The sequence below is a fragment of the Eubalaena glacialis genome, chromosome 3 (assembly GCF_028564815.1).
Source record: "Eubalaena glacialis isolate mEubGla1 chromosome 3, mEubGla1.1.hap2.+ XY, whole genome shotgun sequence".
NCBI lineage: Eukaryota > Metazoa > Chordata > Mammalia > Artiodactyla > Balaenidae > Eubalaena > Eubalaena glacialis.
In genome coordinates this window covers 120,308,679-120,332,370 of record NC_083718.1, presented here as the reverse complement: position 1 = coordinate 120,332,370, position 23,692 = coordinate 120,308,679, and the positions used below count along the sequence as shown (strand labels likewise).

The window sequence follows — 23,692 nt, the reverse complement described above, 5'->3', positions numbered from 1 at the left end:
TTGCAGACAGCATATATACGGGTCTTGTTTTTCTATCCATTCAGCCAGTCTGTATCTTTTTGTTGGAGCATTTAATCCATTTACATTTAAGGTAATTATCCATATGTATGTTCCTATTACCATTTTCTTAATTGTTTTGGGTTTGTTATTGTAGGTCTTTTCCTTCTCTTGTGTTTCCTGCCTAGAGAAGTTCCTTTAGCATTTATTGTAAAGCTGGTTTGGTGGTGCTGAATTCTCTTAACTTTTGCTTGTCTGTAAAGGTTTTAATTTCTCAGTTGAATCTGAATGAGATTCTTGCTGGGTAGAGTAATCTTGGTTGTAGATTTTTCCCTTTCATCACTTTATGTATGTCCTGCCACACCCTTCTTATGAGGATTCCCTTGTATGTTATTTGTTGCATTTCCCTTGCTGCTTTTAATATTTTTTCTTTGTATTTAATTTTTGATAGTTTGATTAATATGTGTCTTGGAATGTTTCTCCTTGGATTTATCCTGTATGGGACTCTCTGTGCTTCCTGGACTTGATTGACTATTTCCTTTCCCATATTAGGGAAGTTTTCAACTATAATCTCTTCAAATATTTTCTCAGTCCCTTTCTTTTTCTCTTGTTCTTCTGAGACTCCTATAATTCAAATGTTGGTGCGTTTAATGTTGTTCCAGAGGTCTCTGAGAGTGTCCTCAATTCTTTTCATTCTTTTTTCTTTATTGTGCTGTGCAGTAGTTATTTCCACTATTTTATCTTCCAGGTCACATATCCGTTCTTCTGCCTCAATTATCCTGCTATTGATTCCTTCTAGATAATTTTTAATTTCATTCATTGTGTTGTTCATCATTGTTTGTTTGCTCTTTAGTTCTTCTAGGTCCTTGTTAAACATTTCTTGTATTTTCTCCATTCGATTTCCAAGATTTTGGATCATCTTTACTGTCATTACTCTGAATTCTTTTTCAGGTAGACTGCCTTTTTCCTCTTCATTTGTTTGGTCTGGTGGGTTTTTACCTTGCCCCTTCATTTGCTGCGTATTTCTCTGTCTTCTCATTTTGCTTAACTTACTGTGTTTGGGGTCTCCTTTTAGCAGGCTGCTTGTTCGTAGTTCCCATTGTTTTTGGTGTCTGCCCCCAGTGGGTAAGGTTGGTTCAGTGGGTTGTGTAGGCTTCCTGGTGGAGGGGATTGGTGCTTGTGTTCTGCTGGATGAGGCTGGATCTTGTCTTTCTGGTGGGCAGGACCACGTCTGGTGGTGTGTTTTGGGGTGTCTGTGAACTTAGTATGATTTTAAGCAGCCTCTCTGCTAATGGGTGGGGTTGTGTTCCTGTCTTGCTAGTTGTTTGACATGGGGTGTCCAGCACTGTAGCTTGCTGGTCGTTGAGTGGAGCTGGGTCTTAGCTTTGAGATGGAGATCTCTGGGAGAGCTCTTGCCGATTGATATTATGTGGGGCTGGGAGGTCTCTGGTGCACCAATGTCCTGAACTCGGCTCTCCCACCTCAGAGGCTCAGGCCTGACACCCAGCCGGAGCACCAAGACGCTGTTGGCCACACGGCCAGGTACATCGTGGGGAGCTTCTAGCCTTTTGGGAGGTCTGAGGTCTTCTGCCGGCATTCAGTAGGTGTTCTGTAGGAGTTGATCCACATTTAGATGTATTTTTGATGTATTTGTGGTGAGGAAGGTGATCTCCACGACTTACTCCTCCGCCATCTTGAAGGTCCCCCCACCATGCTCAGTCATTGACTGGGAGAGAGCATGACCTTGGCTGGGAAACTGAGGCAAGTTGTGATGATGCTAGAGCCTGTCAACTAACAGCTTCCTGGCACTAGAAGCAGTTCTGAGTAGCACACTATCTTGAATTTTTTTTCTCTTAAGTCATTTATTTCACACAGGATTAATCATTAGTTACCAAATACAATTGAGAATACTTTTTCTTTCAGTATAAATGAAGCAGGAGGAGCTGATGAAAGACGTACCACTGAATATTAAAATCCAATATCTTGATTCCTTTTTTTTTCTTTTACAAAATAGTGTTGAAATAGCCCTGCAGCAAAATGAAATCATGAATACATTTATTAATGACTGGAAAAGCCTGGCAGAAGAAGAAGGTACCTTTGGGGACAAGACTGATACCCACCTGAAAGAGTACCAGTCCTTTACTGACCTGCATAACCTAACGGAGAAGATGATCACCTGTGTCTCCTGGCATCCGATCATCTATGGTGAGGCAGAATCATGACTGGGATTCCCTTCTGGGATGACATTGAAATAATCTGTTGCTTTTATATGTAGAATTGCAAACTAGCTCACTTTCCATGAGACAACTTCCATTCCTGAGTGCAGGCACCTGCCAAGCACTTTCTGCACCTTCTCTCTATCATGTGTCCTCCCAGCTACCTTGTGGGACCACATTGTGGTCTCTACTTTATAAGGAGAGGACCAGAGCTCTCAGGAAAGTGACTGGCTCAGGTCACCCAGCTGGTGCAACGCCAAATCTGGAACTTCATTCCCCCTGACTCTCAGCTTACTGGGCAGGATAGGAGATACACCTCCTTTAAAGAGCTCAGCAAAAAAAAAAAAAAAAAAAAAAAAAAGAGCTCAGCAGCCAAAGGGAATAGGAATGTGTGAGGGCGGAACCATGGACAGAGCCATCTGTGCCCTCTTTCTTCCTCCTTTCCTGCCCAACATTGGCCCTCTCCTCACAAAAAAAAAACAAAAAAAGAAACACAACACATCTTTTTTTCTTACTAAGTCTTCAAAGTTCACTGTTTATTTTGTGAACATCTCAATTTGGTCCAGCCACAGTTCAAGTGCTAAATAAGTGACACATGGCTACTGGCAACCAACGTATTAGACAGTAGAGCTCTAAAAACACTCTTGGTCTCCTGTAGAATATTTTTACACTAGTTTCATCAAAATGGAAATGAACAGTGACTGTGTAGGAAAACAAAACCTAAAAACACTTCTCCATGCACAGTTGCTGCAGATTTTAATTTCTAGTTGTGTTTCTATCAGGGCTAATAGCTGTGTCGGTGGCTGTACGACTCTCCTTTGAAGAGAGGGTCCACTTTTCTGGTAAACTATTGCTGCAACCATCACTGATTCTTTTCTGGAGTTTCTCCGATCCCATACATCCTCAGGTAATGACGGAGAGTCATCCACGTTTTCTAAAAATTTTAACTACTACTTTCACTTATCTTTAGCAGTTTTAATTGCAAAATACTTTATAATCACTTAATGTTGTAAACCCCTATAAAGCTAGGCTTTCTTCAATTCAGAATTTGTCATCATTCAATTTGAGCAAAATTTAAGTTTACACTTAGTTTATTGAAAAGATATATTGAACAAATCAACATGTTATTTAAAAAAAAAACATTGTAAGAGGAATGTTCAATTCATTTTAAAGAGCAAACTCTTTTATGGACTTTATTTAGGTACTAATTGTTCAGATGCAAAGAGATTTTAGTTTCACATGGATTTCCTTAATTCCAAGGATCACCAGTAGGAGATGGTAATGAGTAAAGATGACAGTGTGGGAGACAGTGGGGAATGGTGGGGACTGTGGCCCTAGAGGGTACCCAGCCCATCCATGGGGACAGCTACTCTTCTGCTTTCCTTACCAGGTGGTCCCAATTGTCAAGAGAATCCAGCAATTTTGTGTGTGATCTCCCAATTTTTAAACAGCTCAACTAAAACCAAACCAAAACACACAGCAGTCCAAATAAAGTAAGGCTAAAGGCTGGGTTTGCCCCCGCAGTGTTCAATTTCCAATATCTGCTCAAGATGAGTTCTGCTTAGGGGGAGGGTGCTTTATAGTGTTAGATTAAGTTTTTTCAATGTACTTAAATATAATATTTTGTTTTTATAAAGTATTATATAATTAAGGCTTTCCCTAATAAACCCTAGTGTCCCCTTATTCCTTCTTCCCTAATTCATCTGAATTAAGGTAGTTTTACTGTTATAGAGTCTAGATGCTTTTTTATAGATACAGAGATCAAAATGACAGATCTGTCATTCTTCCTTGTCAGCCTACTTACCACAAGTATGGTGCCATTCTCTCACTGGTGTTTTCTATCATTTTCCAGCAGTGTAGAACTAGTCTTCACTCTATGCCATGGAAGTGTGGCTGAACCTCCAGGGAAATAGGAAGAGGAAAGAAAGACTCTTCTTTCCTCTATTTTTTTTTAATAGAAATGTTATTTATTTATTTTAGTTTCTTAAGGAAATCAGTAATCAGTTTATTAAGATAGAAATTCCATATAAAATATAGTTTTGTTAAATATACTTATAAAGTTAATTATATTCTATTTATTTATTTTTATTAAAAAAACTTTTTAACCTTTCCTCTATTTTGAAGAATAGCTTTAAAAAGACACACAAATAATTTCTTAAAGATATGATGCAAATGATTAATTTTGTCTTTGTTCTAATCAAAACTATAGGAAAATATTAAAAGATTTCATTTTCAAAAGTAGAGGTTTCTCTAGAATCCACAAGGTACCAAATAAACCAAGATAATTCACCTCAATTCCAATTTGAAATCTTTAGCTCAGTGGTGGCAAACCAATGGCCTCTGGGGCCTGTATTTTTGGCTGTTATGTTTAAAGAATGGTAACCATGCAAGTGTTTAGCTTGGTGGTAACACAGTAGCTAAGGTGCTAACTATGGTTAGTATATCTATTTCCTCACGCTGGTGTATTCCTTGCAGGACTTCCTCCCTACCCTCCAGGCACTTGATTTTGTTTACCTTATGGGTTCTGCATTATTTTAAAATTTGTAATATTATCACTGGCAACGCCGCCGTCTTCTCTTTTTCAACGCATTTTATTTTTGAGTGCTTACCTCTGTGCCAGGCTAGGTATATACAGCAGGGAAAAAAATCATACAAATATCCTGGCCCCCAGAGCTTACTCTCCACACTTTTCAGAAACACTGATTTCATAGTCTTTTTATTTATAAAAAATTATAACATGCCCCAGCAATGACCCACAGAGGGGAGGGGAGGGGAGATTGGGTCCCCTTGAGAAACTACCTGCTCTTATATGCATGATCAATGTCCAGAATAAAATTCAGCAAAAGCAGCTTCCAATCCAGAGGTAGAATTCTGGGAATGGAATTCATGTGCATGTTTCTTATAAATAGCTATAAAATTAGACTTTTGACTTTATTAATATTATTTCTAACCATGATCTTAATAGATTTTCTCATTCTCTCTTGAATTTGGGGGTTTACCTTAGTTAATGCTGGAAAGCCCAGATGACATCTTCTGCTTCCAGTTCTGTCCAAGTGACCCTAATATCATTGCTGGAGGGTGCATAAACGGGCAGGTACATATGGCTTTTTTTTTTCAGTTGTTTATTAATTTAGACAGCATTCTGTAACACATTTTGACTGGTAGTTTTTTTAACTTAAGGGTTCAACTCAGCAGAGGGAAGGCATGTCAATTGTATGCCAGTCACCATGCCAGGAACTGGGGTGTGAAGATGTGTTAGACATGGTATGTGGGCTCAAGATGTCCACAGGGTAACCCAGTTATGATAACTGGAAGAAAACCGGGTCAGATCTATTTGTGTTGCTGGGATAGAACCACGCATTGTACAAGATTCCAGGGAAGAACAAAAACCATAAGCATAATACCTCTTGGTCAAGAGCCCTCTTCTGAAATTTCCCTAGAGGTAGGAGTTAGGGAATGATCCAGAATTTAAACAGAATTCTCTGGAAAACATACCTATATCACTGAATTTATGTGTGTATAATTTGATATCCTATTTGCTTTTTTCTTTTTTCTCTTTAAAGTTATCTAATTTGTATAAAATTTAGATTCTATCTTCCAATTGCCTGTTTCTCCAACAGAGCAAAACAAAAATCTTATAGCTATTTTATGATCAATGTTTAAATTCATTGTGATACAGTGAGTTTGACCATTACAAGGGTATAATGATTTTTTATCGTGTGGCTAGGAAAACTTTTAGGTAGTTGAAATGTAAATGTCTGCATCATCCATGCCCACTTATCCAGAACCAAAAACATCTAAGAAAACTAATTTTTTTCCTCAGTTTTATTCAACAATAACTGGTGATCTAGTGAGGACCCAGAGCACATCCTCCAAGCCCTGCAAATATTGCCATTTTTACTCATTGAGAAGGTGACACAACTTTGTTTTAGAATATTTTAGAAAAGCAAATGCTGAAAATAAAATTATTCACAATTCTGTGATCCTGACATTTTGTTTACATTTTAGTGTACTGAAATGACTTTTAGTCATTGAAAATTATTCTAATTTAGTGTTGCATATTCTGCTTTGTTCTGATTTTTCAAAAAATGACCATCTGTGTATATGCAAATTCAGAGTTGGCCATAATATTCAATTAAATAGAAATCATCATTTCCTAGCCTTTTGAACAATTTTGGGTGTTTGTACTTAATTCTGGAGAACAGACTGCTTTCTCCTGCGTCTAAAGCAGCTGTCCCCACATTCCCTAAAACAGAGGAAGAACTCTTCCCAAAGCAGAGAGAATTGCATTATGCCTATCTTGGATTTAAAAAAACAAAACAAAAAAAAACCCCACTAGCATTTATTAACACAGCACAAAAATCAAAGTGCTGAAAATTCTTTTAAAGAGAAGAAAACATTATTAGGAAGAAGGGGAAAATCCTGAATAACAGGATGGAGAAGTAGGAACAAATTAAGAGTAACAAAATTAATAAATGTATGTGTAGCTCAAAATAAATAAAAAATATATAAAGCCAGAAAAATAAATAAAGAGAAGAAAACATTTTTTATATAAGCTTTAAAAGTTGCTGACTCACAGGGAGATCAGCTCGGTGCTTTGTGACCACCTAGAGCGGTGGGATAGGGAGGGTGGGAGGGAGGGAGATGCCAAGAGGGAAGAGATATGGGGGTATATGTATATGTATAGCTGATTCACTTTGTTATAAAGCAGAAACTAACACACCATTGTGAAGCAATTATACTCCAATAAAGATGTTAAAATAAATAAATAAAGATAAAAAATAAGAGTTGCTGACTTACTTAAGATGTAGGCTAAATTTGATTATCCTCCCAAGGTGGTTGATTTATCAGAGTGCTTGCAATACCAATAGGTTTTTTAAAATGTTCAAGATGCAATTTGCTGGTTCCTGAAAGTATGTTGTAATAACATTTATTTCTGTTTTAGATTGTCATGTGGGATATTACCGCACATGCAGATCGAATAGAAAACATCAAGGCAGATGGTAGTAGAAGTAAAAACGTCACACTCAAGGTTAGCTTTTTATAACTTTTCCCTTGCAAATTTTTTCCATTCAGGAGTTTATCAAAAAGTACACAACAGGGTTGCCAAGCTAAACAGAGACTCACTAGAAAAAAAAAGAAGTGTTATTTCCTAAGTCTTCACATCTGCTGTGGATGTGTTTTGAATCACTTTTATGTAGGCCCTTGATTAAAAACACCACTAAATAGGTTGTACTGTCTATCCCAGGGGTTCTTTTTTGTTGTTATTGTTGTTAAATAAAATGAAGGGGCCAAGGGATTGCCTAAAGTGATGTAGTTGAAAGAGCACTGGATAGAAGGCCCATGCATCCAGCCTTTAGATCACAGTCCTGTGAGTTTGGATATGTCCCCCACCCCCTCAGCAACCATCAATTTTCTCATGTATAAAACGAAGGGGTTACAAGCCTTCCGGGTAATAATACGCTATGATCTGTGAAGCTGTGGATTCTGCCAAGAGGTCTGGGAAGAGATTCCTCAGCTCCCAACTCACTACTCACCCACCATTTGCCCATCTTCACCCCCGGTCCTTCAACCTAAGCATCACGGGTCTCTGACCAAGAAACCATGGGATGTGGTTTTCTGTGCACTCACAGAAATACTCCTTCAAAAATGGGGTCTCATTGGTTCTTTAGGGAATGGGCCAGTCATTCTTGTTAAAAGTTTAGAGATAAAAATCTTAGACTAAACTGAAGTAGAAAGAAGATAATCTTATTATCTAACTATATAATACATAGAAACACTAATTTGTGTTTTTCCTTGAACTGGTATTTCTCCAAATTATTGATTTTAATTGGAATGATAAGTAAAATATGAGTTGCTTCATCAGCGCTCTAAAATTAGCACATAACTTTCTTGTAACATTTCACAGCCTATGTTTCTCCTTGAACCAGAGAGTAATAAAGAAGCAATGTATATCAGACACTGTGCAGTCTCCTCAATAGAAAATGGACATAGGAAAGTTATTACAGATATACATTGGCTGCCTGACACATTTGAGGTGAGTCTTGATGGCTTCATACTTTTCTCCTGCTGGCTTGTAAGTTTTTAGAAAATTTTATCCAAAGAGGATGTTTCAAGTCAACAATTCATTTGCATTTTAATTGTGAAATAACCAGAAACCACACATCACACAGTTGTGTCACTGTTGACAGACCAAGATCAGACTTAGGGATGAGAATAAGGCCAATGTGTCAACTTCAGTGGTTTATAAAAATAAAAAATGTAGGTGGTATTAACACTGATATAATACAACAGTGGAGAAAATGAAGGTTGTAACAATAGAGTGCAAATATTTTACACCCTTAGCCTTTGCGGATTTAAAGTTTATGATTTCAACTATTTAGAGCATACAACCTTGAAGATCTGCGACATGTAGTAATGCGTCATTTTGCAAGGCAGTCTTGAATTGAGTGCATCATGAGGCTGGTAGGTGAAAACTATTTGTGCAGTGAGTGAGCCCAGCTGACTGCCTAGCATCTGCGCTGCAGTATGGCTTTGTGGTTCTTTACTTGACCCACAACTGCTGGTGTTTGTGAATTTGAAATAGTAAGCTTCCCAAATGTTTCCCTCAAGGAACTAAGAGTCTACTATGTACTTTGAAAAATTAAAAGGTCAGAGTATCAAAGAATATTCTGAAAACTTAGAGTTATGAAGGGTGATTAGCCCTTCAAGATATTCAAATGGATTATGCAAAAGCACAATTACTTTTCAAAGTTATAATGGACCAAAATAAATACAACAAATCAAAATAGAATATCGTATTTCTGGATTCTATAGTTTTCTAAGCTAATTAGTATTGAAAGAAATTCAAAACATACACATGTAAATTTTTAAATTAAAAAATATAGAGCAAGTAGCAAAATGAAGAAAAATATTTGCCTCAAATATGGTGAATACAAATTTTCCAGTAAATAAGCTAAAGACATATACTGAAAAACAATTAGTAGATAAACAGGAAAATTATTCAGACTTTCTAATATCAAAGAAATTAATAATAAAGGAACAATAATGTACTATTTTGGACCTATTTGATTTTTTTCTTTTCCATTGGACCTATTTAATTTTTAAATGAAATTTTCTAGTAATTTCCCATGTTAGAAAGGAAGAAATGGTGAAATCAATAAACTCCAACATTACTGGTTCCAACATAAAAGTTTTAGAATACAATTTAGTCAATGTGTTTCTTAAATCATCCAAATTTTCAAAGTTTTTGACCAGTAATTCAAATTTGGGAAATTTATGCAAAGAAATAATCCAATTTGTGTCCTAAGACATACAATCGCATGCATACCTTGACAAATCATGTCAAAGTGTATCCATGAAAAAGATTGGAAAAGAATGTAAGGTAGAATTATATTTGATTTTAAAACCTTCTATTTTCCGAACTCTATAATATGATTGTGGGGTTTTTTTAAATCATTAAAACATAAAACTCCAGAGCAAGCGCAACTCTGGAGTCTTGAACTTCCTACAACAGGGAAGCCTTATTAGAGGGAGAGGAAAGATGGGTTCTGGATTGTTTATCAATCACAGTGGAAGCTGGCAGCTGTTAAGTGATCCTGACTGGGCTCAGGCCACAGCAGTGTCAGCCAGGCTTCTAGGATCCTAGCTCCCATGATGCCAACAGGCCTTGCCACTGCTGCGCCTGCATTCTTCCTTCCACCCCTACTTTTACTGTTTATCTGCTGCTGGAACCCCCACCTTTGTTTGACCTTTTGCTCATCAATCCTACCAAGTAGGTAGGGTATTGGGGAAAGTCATGTTTCCCTATTGATTTGAGAGTAGCACCTTCATAGTTCGCCACAAAACCTTCCACCTCCTTTGAGAGCTAGCTGGTTGGAATCTTGGACCTTCTAGGACTCTAAGGAGCCACTAACCCTCTTTGGACTCCTCTGTGTGCTAGCAGAGTTGTGCCACTAATTACTAAAAGAATGCAGGCACCCCAGCATTCACTGCATGCTGTAGGTATCTAATTTAACACCAAGTCTCTTTTCTATTGATCTTACCTGATTAACAATCTCATAAAAGCTCCCATGTTCAGCTCCACAATTAATAGTGAAAAACAGAGTGCCTACATTTCTAATAATAATGGTAATGAAATTATGATACATCATCTATATATTAAAAAACAGAATGATTTATGACTACATAGGTAAATGTTCAAATTATATTAACTGAAAGATCATAGGATGGAAATTTATATGCATACTAACTAAAACTAATTTTAAAAGGTAAAAATGTTTCTGTGAAAAAAAGGCTGGAAAATACGTATAGCAGAATTATATTTGATTTTGAAACTTTCCAGTTTCCAAATTCTGTTTGTGTTGTTCTTTTAATAAAAATTAAAGCAAAGGAGAAAAAAATTTTTAGCGTAGAAAGCTTTGAGAAAAAAGTCATTACTGTCCTAGGTACACAGAACTTACTTCCAGCATTTTTAAAAATAGATTAACAGATTGGGATCTGTCTTCGAAAATCGAAGTGGAATATCCTGTCAACTTGTCACTTGTTCGGCAGACTGGTATGTCTTATTTTAATCATTACCTAATATGTTTTCAAACAATATATTGTTTTTTTAGATGCTTATAAAATCATTGTCCTCTTCTGTTCCTTAAATAATCTTTGTTGTAGCAATTAAACCTAATATAACTAAAGGACAGAATGTTAGAGTGTTGCTGGTTTTAAAGAAATCTTCTTGTGGATACGAATATGTTGTAAAAAGAAGAATTAACTAGGTTTCATGGTTGGTAATATCATATAACATTATCTATAGTTATTCTGTTTCTTCATATTCACATATTTTTAAATTTGTAATATGTGTTGTTTACATTCAATTTTATCTCACAATTACGAAGATGACAACGTTTAATTGGGAAAGTTTCTTTTAAAAAGTGGAAGAGTTTTACATTTTTTATTGCATATTTATTACAAGTGTTTTTATAAGTAATTCAGTAACTATGTTGAAGAATGTTTATTTTTAAAAATTGTATCCCCCACTTTATAGAACTGAAAATTCAGAGTGAAGTAGGACATAAGAAGGGTAAGAAGGGCAATACTATTATCTAGCATCCAAATACTGGCAAAACTTTACCACCCCAAGTAGCTTTGACCCCAATAGATATCATGACACTGTAAGTTTTAGACACTGATTGCAGCAGAAGCAGCTGTGGAGTGGCAGGTGAAGGCATAAGTAACATTAGCAGCAGCCATGGGCAGGGGGTTGGGGAGACATGATTAATCCTGTGGGCACGTATTAGGTAAGGTTCTGTGAGTGCAAGCAACAGAAATTAACTATAGTTAACTTAAGGGGATAAAATTAATTTATTGGAAGTTTATGCCAATACTGTACTACGTGCTTTAGCAGGTTAACTATTTTTATATTCTCAACCCTGAAAAATACGTATGGATAGAGGAAATGAGGCTTTGAAGGCAAATACATTGTCACCTGTAGCTCACTGTATACCTAGTGAATGGCCAGAATGAATGGCCAGCCCCTACCATCTGAATGGATCGGTTCCAACCATTGTGTCACTGTTTAAGATTCAGAGTGACAGAAGAGAATCTGACTGGCTTCTGTTACATCATGTCCTCACGCCTTTGGCCAGGGAAGGAATGGCAGAGCACCTTGAATGACAGTTCCAACCTGACTGCATGCAACGGGGAAGGGGCAGTTCTCAAAAAACCAATTAGAAGGCTCTTGCCAAAAAAGGAGGGGGGAATTGCTGCCCAGGCAAAAACAACACATAGCACCTACACGGTCATATGAAATATTATGCAACAACTAAGATTGTATTATTATTTCATGGAAAGATGCTTATGGTATAGTGTTGATTATAAACAACAGAATGGAAAGCTATACTATTCTTCAGTGGCCTTGGAGAACATTTAGAAGCTCTGAACAGACTTAAAATATTACATGTTATATGATGAAGATACAGGTCCTTGATTGTTGTTTATAATGATGGCCCTTGAATTTGGAAATATTCTGGAAATAGTTCCTTCAAAAGTTGTTAAAGTAAAAAGAAAAAGTTTATGCATTTAGAAAGCCCAATTTTTAGCTATCCGGAAAATTCATCAGTTCTAGTCTTTATACTTTAGCCATACTAAGGGTCTTATAATACAAAATAAGATAAAATAGGGTTCTGCTAATTAAGGATGTGTGATTGATTGATGCAGAAAGTTCAACTGAAGCTATCTGTATTTAGCAAAACCATTTTACAAATAATGCAAATTAATGCTGTAAATGAGATTCAGGAAGAGCTATGTAATTTGGAAAAACAGGTTTAAACCAACTATAATTATATTTTAAAACATATTTTATTATGTCATCTGTGGTATTCTACCAAGGATTTATGTTTTGACCATTAACATGATTAATATTTTTATTAATTTTAATTATTTGTCCATTATTAAATGAATAAATAATATTAACTAATTCACATAAATGAATAAAAGTTTTGTTAGTCTCGAGTTACCATCTGTTTATCTAAATACTTTAACTTACACGTCTAAATTCTTTAATAATATCTTAAATTTATTAATCTGTTTACTTATAACCTAAGTGATAGAAATTATGGAGCTAATGTGGCATATTCTTTGCTGTTCTTATTATGTTTTCACATAATTACTACAAAGACATTATATACTGAAGTACTGAACAAGTATCGGTATAAATTTTTACCAAGTTTATTGTGTTAAAAATAACACTCTAGATATACATTATCTCATTTGATTTTCATAATCAACCTGTGAGGAAGGAGAAATAAGAGGAGAAATGACACTTACTGTATGCCTACTATGTACAAAGCACATTAAATCCAACTCTGTGTATGTGTTTTTTATATATATATATATATATATATATATACATAAAACATGTATATAGACTATTGTATGACACTAAAACAAGCAATAAAAGAAAAAAAGATAAATTGAACTTGATCAAAATTCAAAAGTTGATAGTGCTTTTGAAGCACTATCAAGAAATTTAAAAGACAGCCCATTACAATGGGAGAAAATATTTGCAAATCATATATCTGATAGGAGATTTCTATTAAGCATGTATAAAGAACTCTTACAACTCAACAATAAAAAGACAAATAATCTAATTTAAAAATGAGCAAAGATTATCAATAGACATTTCTTCAAAAAACATAGACAAATGTCCAATAAGCACAAGAAAAGATGTTCAAAATCATTAGCTGTCAACTCAAAACCACAATGACACAAAATAGGCAAAACAGTCTTGACAGAAAAGAACAAAGTTGGAAGACTCACACTTCTTAATCTCTAAACTTTCTGCACAGTTACAGTTGTGAGACAGATGTACTGAGAATGGCTTAAGGATAGACATATAGATCAATGGAATAGAATTGAGAGTCCAGAAATAAACCCATATATCTGTGGTCAACTGATTTTCAACAAGGGTACCAAGACAATTTAATGGAGAAGGAATAGTCTTTTCAACAAATGGTGCTAGGACAAATGGGTATTCACCTGCAAAATAATTACCTCACACTCTATACAAGAATTAATTGAAAATGAAATAAAGACCTAAATATAAGAGCTAAAACTGTAAAACTCTTAGAAGAAAACATAGGCAAACATAAATGTAAATGTTTATGACTTTGGATTAGGTACTGATTTCCTAGATATTACCCCAAAAGCACAAGGAAATGCAAATCAGAATCACTTTTGATGAGATACCACTTCTCACCCACTAGGATAGCTAAAGTTTAAGAAAGACAAAAAATAGTAAATGTTGGTGAGAATGTAGAGAAATTGGAATCCTCAAGACAAAAAAAATAATACATTTGGTGAGGGTGTAGAGAAATTGGAATCCTCAAAAATGATCCAGTTGCTTTGGAAAACAATCTAGCAGTTCCTCAAAAGATTAAACATAGGTGTTACCATATAACCCAGCAATTCCACTCCTAAATATATATCCAAGAGAAATGAAAACCTACATCCCCACAAAACTTACCAACAAATGTTCATAACAGCATTATTCATAATAGCAAAAAGGGGAAATAACCCAAATTTATTCATTCGTCAGTCCATCAAATGATGAATGGGTAAATAAAGTGTAGTATAGTCCATACAATGGAATATTATTTGGCAATAGAAAGGAATGATGTACTGATATATACTACATCATGAATGACCTTTGAAAACATGCTAAATGAAAGAAGCCAGTCACAAAAGACCACATACTATATGATTCCATTTATATGAAATGTCCAGAATAGACAAATCTGTAGAGACAGGAAGTAGGTTAGTGGTTGCCCAGGGCTAGTCAGAGGGATTGAGGGAAATGGGGACTGACTGGTAATATGTACACGTTTTTTTCTGGGAGGTGATGAAAATCTTCTAAAATCAATTGTGGTAATGTCTTGCACAACTCAATGAATGTATTAAAAACCACTGAATTGAGTACTTTAAATGGGTGAATTTTGTGATATATGGGTTATATTTCAATAAAACTGTTATGTTTTAAAAAAAGATTGTGTCAATCTCCCAACTCAGCTCTCATGTATGATAATATTAGTCTCAATACTAGTAAAGTCATTAAAAAACCCTATAAACGGTATAATTCCCCAAAATATTCATGCAAAACAGTCCTATTTCATAAAAATCTTAAATTCAGAGATATTAAATATAGCCATGATCACATTGGTAATGTGTAGCAGCAAGAATGGTAGTCCTGAGGTTACACCTCTTCTTTGTACTTAGTTAAAAAATAAACTGTAAATTTTTTTTAAAGCACAATATGTTTTTGGGATATCAGACCACAGAAAGCCTTAACCCCTCAACCACCAACAGAGAAAAAGAAAGAAGAAAGTATTGAAGTCCCTTTTGATGTACCATCCACTTTTTTGCATCTAAATCTCTCCTGGAAACCTCTTTCTAAGGTAAGTAACATAGGATTTAGTCCATTTTATTTGCTTATATACACTATATGGTTTATACGCATAGACATACATACATATACACACACTATAAAAGTAGAGCAGCTCAGATTAACACAGGACATTACAATCCATGTATTCATTCAACCAATCAGTTCTTTGTTAAGAGTTAAGGTAAGGTCTGCCTAGGTCAAGGCAGAAATCACAGTTATTGTGAACTCAAGATTGATATTTGTTCATGTATAAGCAAGCCACAACTTACCAATGGCTTGTGTAATAATTATTCATTTGCATAGCAGTTGCTTAAAAATTGGTAGGCTCTTAGGTTAGCCTGGGAAAGCTAATTTTACCCCTCCTGTAGCCAAAATTCTACGTATTTTGCATATCAATAGTAGAATTGTATTGTAATACCTATGACCAAATAAAACTGAAAGTAATTGAAAGAGAAATTATTTGTAGTTATCTTCAGTGGCAGAGCTTGAAGAAAAGTAGTTTTAATTTAAGAAAGATAAGGCTGTGGATGGGAAGTATGTGAAAAGTATGAATGAACATCTGACGTTGATGGCTCTTTTTCTTTGGAATGTTTAATTCTAATTCCAAACTTAATATTTTTCTTTTCCTCTGATTTACAAGTATCACTAGAATTACATTATCATGTATTTGCTCCCAGTGGAAGAGAGAGCACAGAGGGGTGAGAATATTCCTGAAGTAACTAGGATTAGAAATTAAATAGAGAGGATTAGAAATTTTCTAGGGTAGGATTTACTGAGCTGTAGATAGTTTTAAAAGAAACAAGCAAACAAAAATTCACCTGAGAATAATTGTATAGCATGTGGACAAACATCCTATTGGAGAAAAGTGGGGAGGGAGACCTGAGGGGAAAATGTAAAGTGTGACAGTTTCCCATTCTGGAGCAGACTCAGGGCCATCCTGGAACTCAGGGGCATGTGTGTCCCTGAAGGGACTTGACAGTTCCAGGGGAATGCAAGGTCCCTGCACAACTGTTTGGAGCTTTGTTTAACTAAAAGATTTAGGGAACAGGGGAATAGGCCATTATTTTATATTAAAACCAACAATGAGATTTTATGGAATAGAAGACAAAACATTTTCAAAAATTTAACAACACATGAGACTTTGGGATTTGGAAATGAGCCCCCAGACAAGCTCCCCTCAGTAGCCTGGTTTTAGAAACTGTGGTTTAGGTGCCTGCCATTGGGGAAAAGCAACCAGAATCTGAGGGAGAATGGAGAAGGGAGAAGGAGAGGGAAGTAGAGACATAGAGATCTGGGGGCAGAAGGGAAAAGCAAGAATAAACCAGCCATGGATAATTTAAGGATATATGGAAATAATCTTTCTTGTATGTTCTCTCAAAAGATAAGGCTGTCTAAAGGTGAAACAACTTTAGACCACTGCCCAACCAAGTTAAGCCTGAGTGAAGACAGTCTTCTTTACAAAGCACAAGGTAACTGCCTTTGCTTATTAAAAAGGCATTTAATGATGTTCGGGTGTTAGTAGCTCCTTATGTCTAAGGTGAGTACTTGCTAGGATAGTCTAATTAAAAAAAAAAAAAATACAGAAAAGCAAACCCTCCAATATGGAACTTTACAAAGGCTGTAATCGCTATAGCCAGCACACTAAAACTGCCTATACACACCAAAAGACTTGACAGAACTCAATTCAATTCAGTTTCACAGTTATTGAGCACATTCATATATTTTTGAAAATTCATTACACTAAAAATTTAACGAAGCTCACTTAATGAATATGTATGTGGTCAAGAATAATTCTACAGAATGGAATGCATCTCAAGTCTAGCAAACTAAGTTATGAAGTGCTCAGAAACAAATTACCATTCTCAATCAGAATAGAATAGAAAAATTAATATTTATACAGCACCATGAGAAAACTGAGGAAAGAAAGAACAATTGACTTTTTTTTTTTTTTTTTTTTTGGCTGCGTTGGGTCTTCGTTGCTGCACGCGGGCTTTCTTTAGTTGCAACGAGCAGGGGCTACTCTTCGTTGCAGTGCGCGGGCTTCTCATTGCCATGGCTTCTCTTGCTGCGGAGCACAGGCTCTAAGAGCACAGGCTTCAGTAGTTGCGGCTCGCGGGCTCTAAAGCGCAGGCTCAGTAGTTATGGTGCACAGGCTTAGCTGCTCCGCGGCATGTGGGATCTTCCCGGACCAGGGCTCAAACCCGTGTCCCCTGCATTGGCTGGCGGATTCTTAACCACTGCACCACCAGGGAAGCCCCTTGACTTTTAAATATATCTCAACCTATACACCTTTGTTGAAGTAATTGAAGGGTATGCATATGAGCTGTCAAAACTGTTCGAATAAAGTTGTGGATTAATATCCCGCCTGGAGAGCAATGCATAATGAAAATGTATGAGAATCACTAGCAACTGAAGTATTTTCCAAACATTTGCCTTATCAAAAGGATTTACATTTATAAATTGTTCAATGTTCAGTTAAATAATAGGACATCTAAGAAAAACATATTATATAACTAATACCCAGCTTGGGCAAAATCCACTTTGAAGCTGTGTGTTTCATAGATACAACCCAAGACCTCATGCTAAAAAAAATGGAATCACTGAATTTTTATAGACATTTTCAAAACAATATTAAAACATTCCATGTGTTTTATGTATTCGGGCCCCCTTCATTCTAGAGGGTGAGTAAGGAGAGTTCCCTCCTTCTCCTACTCCTCCTCTTGTATTCGATTATTGGTTACCATGTATGGAATTCCAACCAAGGGTCAAGTAGTGCTCTAATATTGCACATGCTTTTATTCATTTAACAGATATTTATGAAGTGTTTATTTTATGCTAGGCACTGGGGGTGCAATGGTGAGTAAAATAGTCGTTGGTAATCAGAACAGTCCTGCAAGCTGGGAATTTTCATTATCAATTTATAATCAAGGAAATCAAGACTGTAACTTGTAAAAAGTTATCAATGTCCTTTTTTAACCTAATGAAAAAAGGTGATCATGAGGGTGTCAGTGTTTTTATCCAATTTATAGTAAGGATACCATTAAATCTTTTAAAGTGTGGGGTTTTTTCCTTACTTTTAACAACTTTATTGAGGTGTAATCGACATACCATAAAATGCACATGTTAAAATGTTCAATTTGATAAGTTCTTACATATTAAAAACCCATGAAACCATCACTATAATCAAGATAATGAACATAGCCATCACTCCCAAAAGTTAACTCTTATAGGGATTCCCTTTGCAGTCCCTTCCTCCAGGACCTCCCCTACCTCCACCCTCAAGCCACCACTGATTCTGTCACTATATAACAGTTTGCATTTGGTAGAATTTTATGTAAATCACACAGTTACACTTTTTTGTCTGTCTTTCTTTCAATCAACTAATTATTTTGGGATTTATCCGTGTTGTTGTGTGTATCAACAGTTTATTCCTTTTTATTCCAGAGTAGTATTTCATTGTATGGATATACCACAGATGTTTATCCGTTCCCCTGTTGATGGACATTTGGGTTGTTTTCAGCTTAGGGCTATTATAAGTAAAGCTTCTGTGAGTGTTCATATAGAAGCCTTGTATGGGCATATGCTTTCATTTGTCTTGGGTAAATACCTAGGAAAGGACTGATTAGATCATATGGCAGGTGTATGTTTAACTTTTTAAAGAAACTGTCAGTGTTTTCCAAAGTGGTTGTACCATTTTACATTCTCCTGGCAGTATATGAGAGTTCCTGTTTTTCCACATCCTCGCAAGCAATTGGTGTGACTAGTCCTTTTAATTTAACCATTCTAAAATGTGTGTACTGGGACTTCCCTGGTGGTCCAGTGGTTAAGACTCTGTGCTTCCACTGCAGGGGGCACAGGTTCAATCCCAGGTCGGGGAACTAAGATCCTGTATGCCGCGTGGCGCAGCCAAATAAATAAATAAATAAAATAAAATAAAATGTGTGTACTGATTATCTTACTCATGTTTACCTAATGGCTAAAGATGTTGAACATATTTTCATGTATTTGTTTGCCACCTATATATCTTCCTTGGTGAAGTGTCCAAGTCTTTTGTCCATTTTTTACTTGTGTTGTTTGTTTTCTTATTATTACGTCTTAAGAGTTCTTAATATAATCTGCATACTAGTTCTTTATCAAATATATAATTTGCAAATATTTTCTCCCAGTCTGTGATTTACACTCTTTTAAGTTGTGTTATTCTCTTAACAATTCCTTTAAAATGTTAGATCCGTAAAAATCAGTGCCCGTGTAAGTAGTCACTTTAAGAAGTTCTATACTTATTCTTTTTTTTTTTAACATCTTTATTGGAGTATAATTGCTTTACAATGGTGTGTTAGTTTCTGCTTTATAACAAAGTGAAGCAGCTATACATATACATATATCCCCATATCTCCTCCCTCTTGCGTCTCCCTCCCATCCTCTCTATCCCACCCCTCTAGGTGGTCACAAAGCCCCAAGCTGATCTCCCTGTGCTATGCGGCTGCTTCCCACTAGCTATCTGTTTTACATTTGGTAGTGTATATAAGTGCATGCCACTCTCTCACTTCTTCCCAGCTTACCCTTCCCCCTCCCCGTGTCCTCAACTCCATTCTCTATGTCTGCGTCTCTATTCCTGCCCCTAGGTTCTTCAGAACCTTTTTTTTTTAAATTCCATATATATGTGTCAGCATACGGTATTTGTTTTTCTCTTTCTGACTTACTTCACTCTGTATGACAGACTCTAGGTCCATCCACCTCACTAAAATAACTCAGTTTCATTTCTTTTTATGGCTAAGTAATATTCCATTGTATATATGTGTCACATCTTCTTTATCCATTCATCTGTCGATGGACACTTGGGTTGCTTCCAAGTCCTGGCTATTGTAAATAGTGCTGCAATGAACATTGTGGTACATGTCTCTTTTTGAATTACGTCTTTCTCAGGGTATATGCCCAGTAGTGGGATTGCTGAGTCGTATGGTAGTTCTATTTTTAGGTTTTTAAGGAACCTCCATACTGTTCTCCATAGTGGCTGTATCAATTTACATTCCCACCAACAGTGCAAGAGGGTTCCCTTTCCTCCACACCCTCTCCAGCGTTTATTGTTTCTAGATTTTTTGATGATGGCCATTCTGACCAGTGTGAGGTGATACCTCATTGTAGTTTTGATTTGCATTTCTCTAATGATCAGTGATGTTGAGCATCCTTTCACGTGTTTCTTGGCAATCTGTATATCTTCTTTGGAGAAATGTCTATTTAGGTCTTCTGCCCATTTTTGGATTGGGTTGTTTGTTTTTTTGATATTGAGCTGCATGAGCTGCTTGTATATTTTGGAGATTAGTCCTTTGTCAGTTGCTTCGTTTGCAAATATTTTCTCCCATTCTGAGGGCTGTCTTTTCGTCTAGTTTATGCTTTCCTTTGCTGTTCCAAAACTTTTAAGTTTCATTAGGTCCCATTTGTTTATTTTTGTTTTTATTTCCATTTCTCTAGGAGGTGGGTCAAAAAGGATCTCGCTGTGATTTATGTCATAGAGTGTTCTGCCTGTGTTTTCCTCTAAGAGTTTGAAAGTGTCTGACCTTACATTTAGGTCTTTAATCCATTTTGAGTTTATTTTTGTGTATGGTGTTAGGGAGTGTTCTAATTTCATTCTTTTACATGTAGCTGTCCAGTCTTCCCAGCACAACTTACTGAAGAGGCTGTCTTTTTTCCATTATATATTCTTGCCTCCTGTATCAAAAATAAGGTGACCATATGTGTGTGGTTTTATCACTGGGCTTTCTATCCTGTAACATTGATCTATATTTCTGTTTTTGTGCCAGTACCATACTGTCTTGATTACTGTAGCTTTGTAGTGTAGTTGGAAGTTTGGGAGCCTGATTCCTCCAGCTCCATTTTTCTTTCTCAAGATTGCTTTGGCTATTTGGGGTCTTTTGTGTTTCCATACAAACCTTTGCTCTAAATGGTTCTGGAATGCCTCTTTGGGAATTTTCTTCAAATCCTCCATTATATTCTTCTAAGCAATGTGTCAGAATACTTTAGGATGTGAATTCTGGAGTCTGGGTTTAAATCACAAAGCCACAATTTATTATTTGAACAGATCGAATGGCTTTATCTCTCTGTGCCTTACTTTTTTTTTTCCCCACCTGTTTGAAAAGGGAGAGATGAAGACAAAAGGAGTAAATAATAAAGGTAACTACCTCTTAGAGTGTTGTGAAGATAAAAGGAGTTAATACATGTAAAGCTCTAAGAACAGCCCATCATCAGCTCACAATAAATGTTAGCTACCATGCGTGAGCCCTTGGGCAAGCTACTGAATCTCTCTGAGGCTCAGTTTACTCACCCAGGGAGGAGGATTAATGCTTTACCACCTCAGGAGTTATTGTGAGAACTGAATGAAATGGTTTAGCCCACACAGTTTAGTGTCTGGCATATAGTAAACACTCAGTAAATGTTAGCTGCTATTATTATTACTATTCCTGGTGATGGAAAATCCATGACCCATGAGGATGACATTGAATTGAATAAATATCCAAGTTATTCCGGTCAAGTCTGAGTAAATGCAGTTGATGATAACATTTCTCTCTGGCTTCATCCTCTTTGACCATCACATTAAACTCTATCAACTAAGCCCCTTTTCTTGGAGCTCCCACCTTGGCTTTTGTGATTTTCCTGATCCTCCTTCAGTTTCTTTCCTCTTCCTGGCTCCGTTTCACCTTACTGCCCTCTCATCATGAATATACCTCAAACTCTAACTTCAGCTGTGTGCTTTCCTTGTTATGCACTCTCCCTTTGGTAACACAGTGTATTCTCTCACCTCTGCTGAGAATCCTTAAGTCTTGCCTCTCACCATCTCTTGGGATTGAACCCAACCTAATCCTACAACATCAGTGTGTCTGGAACAGAACTCATAACGTGAGTCATCCCTGCCTCTCTCCTGAGGCCGCCACGCCCAGTCTCTCACACAGGGTAATTAAGTCTTTGTTTATAATGCATTGCACATTTGCCTTTTCCTTTTCATTATCAGTAGTGACCCCTGGATCAGGCTCTTGGCTCCCCTTGTTAGACCAGAGGGTTCCAAACCTTTCTATCTTGCACCCCCTCAGGAAACATTTTTGAGCACATATCCCCAGTGAACATGTATTTATTTACAAATTATACACATGTTCTACTCTACTAATATATTTATGTACATGATTTTAAAAAGAGAAAAACAGACATAAAAATGAGAGTGAAGAATTTGAAATAAATATTTTAATGATTTTAATTTTATGTATTAAATGGGTACAAAATGCCTTTTTGCTCTTGCTAAATGTATTATGGATAATATCTTTTAGTAAGAACAATGTGATTGTATGTGCCTAGTTATTTCTTGAAATGTTGATGATACTTCATAATACAGCTATTTAAAGCTTCCATGTTTGGCTTACTTTGGTACTTGTTTTTAATGTCTTACCCGATATGAAAGGGACTGCTCAAAACGTGTAGATCCCAAACAAAGGAAGTGTTGGTTGACTGTACCTACTAAATCATGATGATTATCTTTTACTTTTGTCTGGAATTACTTTCAAAAGTTTTTTGAAATGCAATGTGTATTTTTAGTATAGCTGAATTTTTCTTCTCCTATTTTAGTTTTCATGTATATGTTTGTTAGTTGATTTTCCCATGATTGATACAACCCAGAGGATGCATTAAGGAGGTGTGATGAATAAAGTATTGCGAGCTTATATTTCTTTATGATCTTTCCCAGAAATTTAATATCACATTTAAAAAAAAATAAGTGATTTGCGAAAATGCCCCAGACGTATCTTTAAGAGAATAGAAAAGCAGGATAAAAAGCTAGAATACTCACTTAAAAAATAGTCTATATCACCAAAAAGTAATAGAGGGAAAAATATACCAATATTTTAATAGTGGTTACCTCTGGGAAACATGATAATGAAGGATTTTTGTTATTTTATTCATGCTTTTCTCTCTTTTCCAAAGCTTCAGATAACATTTATTAATTTCAGATCTCAACAAATAACATTTATTAATTTTAGATCTCAACAAATAACATTTATTAATTTTAGATAACAAAAGTATCTGACTGACACCAGATACTTTTAAAAAGAAAGAAGTTCCAGATAACATTTGAGTTTCAGACCCCAGATTAGCTGTGCTCTTACTGTTTGCATGGATAGCTGTAATATAGCACAGTCATTGATGTTCATAAATAATAAACCTGAACTAATCAGCAAACATTAAATTGTGTTCCGTACGCTGTGTTTATAACAAACAAGTAACACATTTTAGATGGATTTATTTTTTAGAAGTTAAAAAATTTTTGATACTTGAAAGGCTAACCTTGAATCATTTGAAAAATTGCTATATGATGCCAACTGAATAAAAATGACATGAGTTTCTCTTTAGAGAATATCAAGGGTGTTAACAAGTCAAGAGAAATACCAATGACTTATTGAGAAAATCAAAGGTGTTATTTAACCCAGAGGATGTATTTTGTGTCCAATAAACTGTAAATAATTCTGAAATGATGTAAATGATGTAGAAGTGGTTTTCAAACTGT

At 35.9% G+C, this 23,692-nt stretch overlaps 1 protein-coding gene across 1 annotated transcript in view; it reads left to right on the top strand.

Annotated features, from left to right (window-relative positions):
• Nucleotides 1–23,692, top strand: part of DNAI3 (dynein axonemal intermediate chain 3) — a 95,772-nt gene that overhangs the window by 46,001 nt on the left and 26,079 nt on the right. The window contains exons 9-16 of the mRNA XM_061186388.1: nt 2,012–2,202; nt 2,996–3,120; nt 5,218–5,307; nt 7,159–7,245; nt 8,122–8,250; nt 10,697–10,770; nt 15,013–15,160; nt 16,532–16,619. Coding sequence (XP_061042371.1) covers nt 2,012–2,202; nt 2,996–3,120; nt 5,218–5,307; nt 7,159–7,245; nt 8,122–8,250; nt 10,697–10,770; nt 15,013–15,160; nt 16,532–16,619 — 932 coding nt within the window. The remainder of the gene's footprint in view (nt 1–2,011; nt 2,203–2,995; nt 3,121–5,217; nt 5,308–7,158; nt 7,246–8,121; nt 8,251–10,696; nt 10,771–15,012; nt 15,161–16,531; nt 16,620–23,692) is intronic.